This window comes from Spinacia oleracea, chromosome 3 (genome assembly GCF_020520425.1).
Source record: "Spinacia oleracea cultivar Varoflay chromosome 3, BTI_SOV_V1, whole genome shotgun sequence".
Classification (NCBI taxonomy): domain Eukaryota; kingdom Viridiplantae; phylum Streptophyta; class Magnoliopsida; order Caryophyllales; family Amaranthaceae; genus Spinacia; species Spinacia oleracea.
The window spans coordinates 287650-293898 of NC_079489.1; the positions used below are offsets into that span (position 1 = coordinate 287650).

Here is a 6249-nt window from a genome sequence, read left to right on the forward strand (position 1 = left end):
CACATGATTCCTCCTGCTGGTTACACTAAGGCAAAACCAGGAGAAGTTTGTAGACTCAAAAGATCTCTTTATGGGTTAAAACAAGCATCAAGGCAATGGAACAAAGAGCTGAGTAAATTTCTCAAAACTCTGAAGTTTCAGCAATCCACTCAAGACTATTCTTTATTTACAAGACACCTTGATGGGGAGTTTTTGGTATTCCTGGTTTATGTGGATGATATACTCCTCACTGGTACTTCAATTTCTCAAATTGACAAAGTTAAAGTTGCTTTGGATAATGCCTTTACCATCAAAGATCTAGGTCAGTTGGCATACTTTCTTGGTATTGAGGTTCACAGAAATGATAAAGGCATATTTCTCTCACAGAGAAAGTACATCAAAGATATTCTTGTTGATGCTGGAATGGAGGAGTGTGATCCTATTCCTACTCCTTTATCATGTGGCTTAAAACTTTCTACTGATGTTGGTGAACTAATTGATGAACCTGAGGTGTACAGAAGATTAATAGGAAGGCTGTTATACCTCAGTATTACTAGACCTGATCTGTCTTACTGTGTTCAACATCTAAGTCAGTTTGTTCACTCACCAAGAACTCCTCATTTGCGTGCTGCTCTACATGTTCTCAAATATCTAAAAGGCACTTTAGATGATGGCATATGGTACTCATCAAGTTCTGATATGCAATTGTCAGCATACAGTGATGCTGATTGGAGCTCTTGCCAATTCAGCAGCAGATCCCTTAGTGCCTATGCAGTGTTTCTTGGTCCTAATTTAATCTCCCGAAAGACTAAAAAGCAAAGAACTGTCAGCAAATCCTCTGCTGAAGCTGAATACAGAAGCATGTCAGCTACAGCTAGTGAGTTGGTTTGGATACAAGGTCTGCTTGAAGATCTTCAAGTGAATATTTCTCTTCCTGTCACTCTATACTGTGATAACACTTCAGCTGAACATTTGGCTCAAAATCCAATGTTTCATGATAAGACTAAACACCTCAAGAGGGATATGCATTATGTTCGTGAGCAAGTGGAAGCTGGCTTCATCCAAACTGCTCATGTTTCAAGCGCACAACAACTTGCAGATTTGCTTACAAAGCCTTTGGCTTCCTCTCAACATCATGCTTTATCTGCCAAGCTTGGACTTATCTCTCGAGTCCAGCTTGAAGGGGGAGTATAGAAGATATAGTATTTATTTATTATTTTGTCAAGTTGTTACAAGTTAGTTAGTCCTAGTCAGCAGGTTGTTAGGCTTGCTTGTAGTATTTAAAATGCTTCTCCTCTCTCATTTTAGACCATGAGATTCAGTTAATACAAAACTGATTTTTCTCTCAATTTGCTTCAATAATACACTACTCTTCTATAAGTGTCAATAAACAATCATATAAAACAAATTAAATTGGATCATCGAAATAGTTATTTCGTGAATGCATGCATACAGGTCAACACCACGCTGATGCTGAGAACAATAATGCTCAGATCATACACGTCCGCAATAGGATGCTCAGGATCGTGTTGGGGAGGATTTCGAACCCTCAAAATCGACGGACGACCTATACGAATGTGCATCATGACCACAACTGTAGAAGTATCGACGCTCCCTCACGTCAGAAGCGATCTATGAGATACTCGACATAGTTGTTGACAAAAAAACAAGTGTATCACTCCTCCAACTGTACATCCCAACTCTATCAAAGTCACGAAGTAATGACAAGTAGCGGAACTGCATAGACACACCAGTTTTATCGGCAAACATAATAGACCCATCAATGCAAGAATGTAGGCTCTACTAAATCTCTCAATGGTAATATCATCAACATCATCAGGTGGACACTTAGAGAAATATCGCCTCAACCAATGCGAAGTATTTTGGGAACTTTGATATCTTTGAACGGAAATCGTTCCAAGTTCTCTTCACATCTACGAGTAATAACACAATGGGTCCCACCCACTGTTTTATTTCTTGTAATTTTACCACTCTTGCGCTAAACAACGGCGCTCACCCTTCTTCTTCTTCTTCTTCTCTCTAAAACATGAAAAACTATTGAGAATTACAAGTACAAATTCCCTTCTCTTTCTAAAATGTACTCATCTCCTTTGTTTTGTCTAAATGCCCTTCATTCCCGGTTCATATTTCGAATATGAAACCACCCCCTTCATCTTCTCTAACTGGCACCGGTTCACGCGTTGCGAGGTGCCCGCTTCCACCTTCTCTCTCACTTTTTTTCTTTTTAGCAGCAGCTGTATCAGACGAGAGAGAAAGATCCATTTAGCAAGATCATTCAGATTCTGGGTTTTCTCATAATCCAAGGTTAGTTCCCTATTTTTAGCTTCCTTTGTTGGATGTGAGATTTTGAATTTCTAGTTTATAAATTCGTGTTTTTTTTTTTTTGTTTATAATTCTCCAGTTGTACTCATTGAACATAAAGATCGTGGGGGTTGTGGTCAAGCTTGAATCTTAGAGAAAGTAACATGAGGAAGAACAACAAAGATCATAATAATCTAATTTGGGATTTTGATTGCTTAATATTTAATGGAGGAGGAACCCTATATCATTCATATTGGTGAATGTTGATCCGCAGCAAAACATTGGTTTTAGTTTCGTGTAATTGATTGATTGAGGGTTTTGGTTTTGTTTGAGGGGTATAATTAATAATAGTAATCATAAATAATGTTGAGACCACTGGCTGCTGCTCTCTTCTTTTCTGCTCTGTTGATATCAGCTTCTGCCTCTGACAATGGCTACCCAAGATGTAATTGTGAGGATGAAGGGTTCTGGAGTGTTGAGAGCATTCTAGAATGCCAAAGGGTGAGTGATTTCTTGATTGCTGTTGCCTATTTTTCGATCCCTATTGAGCTGCTTTACTTTGTTAGCTGTTCAAATGTTCCTTTTAAATGGGTTCTCTTTCAATTCATAGCCTTCATTGTTCTTTGTGGGATGACCCATTTACTTAATGGTTGGACTTATGGTCCTCACGCCTTTCAACTCGCCGTAGCTCTCACCACTTTTAAGTTTTTAACCGCTCTCGTCTCTTGTGCTACTGCCATTACCCTTATCACCCTCATCCCTTTGCTTCTCAAAGTCAAGGTCAGAGAATTCATGTTAAAGAAGAAGACTTGGGATTTGGGTAGGGAGGTTGGGATGATTAAGAAACAAAGTGAAGCTGGATGGCATGTTAGGATGCTTACTCATGAGATTCGCAAGTCCTTAGATAGGCATACAATCTTGCACACAACTATGGTTGAGCTCTCTAAAACCTTGGATTTGCTTACTTGTGCTGTTTGGATGCCCAATGAGAATAGGACTGAGATCATTTTGACTCATGGTTTAAAAGGAAGGAATTTTCAGAGTTTCAGCAACTGCAGAGTTCCCTATGCTGATCCTGATGTCAGAAAAATCAAGGAGAGTAATGAGGTTCAGATACTCAGACCAGATTCAGCTCTTGGTGTTGCCAGTAGCGGTGGGTTGGAAAATTATGGTGGTGTGGCTGCAATACGTATGCCGATGCTCAAGGTCTCAAATTTCAAAGGAGGAACCCCTGAGCTGATGCAGGCTTGCTATGCTATATTAGTCTTGGTTCTCCCTTGTGGGCAACAGAGATCTTGGACCAACCAAGAGCTTGAGATTATCATGGTGGTTGCTGATCAAGTTGCTGTGGCTATCTCTCATGCTGCCATCTTAGAGGAATCACAGCTCATGAGAGATCAATTGGCAGAGCAGAATCGCGCGCTGCAGCAGGCACAACGAAACGCATTGATGGCAAGTCAAGCGAGGAACTCGTTTCAGAGAGTTATGAGCCATGGGATGAGAAAGCCAATGCACTCAGTCTTGGGGTTGCTTTCAGTTCTAAAAGATGAGAATTTAAGCAGTGAACAGAAACTTATTGTTGACACAATGATGAAGACAGGGAATGTCCTTTCTCTTTTGATCAATGATGTCATGGACGATTCACCAAAAGAGAGTGGAAGATTTCCATCAGATTTTAGATCATTTGGGCTCCGTGCCTTGGTAACTGAAGCTGGTTGCTTTGCTAAGTGCTTGTGTGTTCAAAAAGGTTTTGGCTTTAGTATTGAAGTTGACAGATCCTTGCCCGATCAAGTATTGGGTGATGAAAAAAGGGTATTTCAGGTGATCTTGCATATGATTGGTAACTTGGTGGAGAACAATACCGGTGGTGGGTCTTTGTTTTTTCGGGTCTACTCTCAACATGGAAGTCAGGGAAGGAATGATCAAAGATGGGCAACATGGCGATCAGGCTCTTCTGATGGATATGTTTATATCCGATTTGAAGTTGAGATAACCAATAATGCTATCTTCTCAGATGATTCAGTGTTGGCTTCAAACTACAGTGGTCCGAGATGCAGCAGTGAGATTGTGGACCGGGACCTGAGTTTCAGCGTTTGCCAGAAGCTAGTCCAGGTGAGAGGAATTATATATTTTAAAGTCATTTTTTTCTTTTTTTTCACGTGGAACCAAACAAAGAATCTGCAAACATTAGCTGATCCGGTAGCTAAATTTGTTTTTCTGGTATAAATGCCTTAGTTCTAATTGAGCCCTCCGGAGAGGATGAGATTCTGCTCACTTTCCTTTTTTTTGTCATGTCTGAATTCTTAACGTCCTCGCAATGTTCCCTCTCCTTTGGGAGTGACATTATATTGAGTTGAAGGGAGTATTTTGTAGGGAATCAAATTATCAATTGCATATCTGGATTTTGGATAATGGTTTGACCTTAAATGTGCTTAACGATGTAATTCAGCATAGTTTATTAGTACAAGTGCTATAAACAAACAGATCATCATCATCATAAGCAGTCAATAAAGATAAATCTTAGTGAAATTGATGTACTTGTATTAAATTACTCCGTAATACAGGGTATATTATGGGCACAGTAGATTCTTGCTGGTGATCTGTATAGGCGCCGATCTGTATTGGTTTATATAGCTCCTTATTTGTCTGGATTGTGGAAGTGCTCTCTTGGCTGAGAAAAGGTGATCCCTTCCTATGATTATCTGAAAGAAATGGCTTATTGGCTTAGCTTAATCAATCTATTGCCTTAAATGATGGATTGTTGGTGCTTAATTCGTTAAGCCTTTTCAGTGTGAAATTATGACTCTTCTGAAAACAGGTTCCGAGTCATTTGTCATTTGTTTTACTGATATTGCCATCCTAAACACACAATTAATGATCACATAAAACCAAGAATATACCAGTAACTACGAATTTATGCAGAGGAACTTTGGGTATTACTCTTATAGTAAATTTTCTTATTTCTTGGAAATTCTAACTGGTTACATAATTTGACAGCTGATGCAAGGAAATATATGGGTAGTTCCAAATCCACAGGGTTTTCCTCAAAGTATGGCACTGGTACTACGTTTCCAGCTACGTCCATCAATTGGAATAACAATCTCAGAATCAGGAGAACCATCATCAGATAACTCCTCCTCCAACTTTACTTTAAAGGGACTTCAAATACTATTAGCAGATGATGATGACATCAACAGGGCAGTGACCAAAAAGTTGCTGGAGAAGTTAGGTTGTTCTGTTACTGGCGTATCATCGGGTTTAGAGTGTGTTAATGTACTTGGGTCATCCAGCTCAGTTTACCAAATAGTACTCGTGGAGCTTGATATGCGTGAGCTTGACGGGTTTGAAGTTGCAACACGGATCTGTAAACTCAGGAGCAGAAGTCGCAGCTGGCCTTTGATCATTGCTTTAACGGCGGCTACTGATGATGATCAATTCTGGGACAAGTTCAAACAGGTTGGGATTAGCGGGGTTATCAAAAAACCTGTTCTTTTACAGGAGATGATCGATGAGGTCCGAAGAGTAATTAGTGCAGCCAAATAATGTGATCTTATTGGGATGCAAAATTTATTTATAGTTTTGTCGATTCAAAGGGGTATATGAATTTGATTTCTCTTATACACAGGTTAATTAATAGGTAGAGGAGAGTATTTCTGTTATGTTGGTACTAATAGATTAAAATTAGAGGAATTAATTAGCAGAATTAGGAGACTGCTGTAAAGTGTAAATCTACATTGAAACACAGATTCATGGAGGAAAATGCAGTTATACATTGATGTTACTTGGATTCATACAAGTGAAAGCTGATTGTAGTGATGTATGAGTGATAATAACTACACCTTTTCTTTTTTTAACAAAAAGACAGTAATTGTCATACAAAATGTCATGTCAAATCTTCTACTTGGTTTGACAGTTAAGTATCGTAAGTCCATAAGTGTCCAGTTTTGA

The 6249-nt window shown here is 39.1% G+C and overlaps 1 protein-coding gene across 1 annotated transcript; it reads left to right on the forward strand.

Moving 5' to 3' along the window:
- The first annotated feature begins 1816 nt into the window (after positions 1 to 1816).
- On the forward strand, positions 1817 to 6082 carry LOC110782321 (ethylene receptor 2). Its single transcript, XM_021986448.2, has 3 exons — positions 1817 to 2304; positions 2402 to 4413; positions 5299 to 6082. The coding sequence occupies exons 2-3, from the start codon at positions 2665 to 2667 to the stop codon at positions 5842 to 5844; spliced, it is 2295 nt and encodes a 764-aa protein (XP_021842140.1). The 5' UTR covers positions 1817 to 2304; positions 2402 to 2664; the 3' UTR covers positions 5845 to 6082.
- The last annotated feature ends 167 nt before the right edge of the window (positions 6083 to 6249 follow it).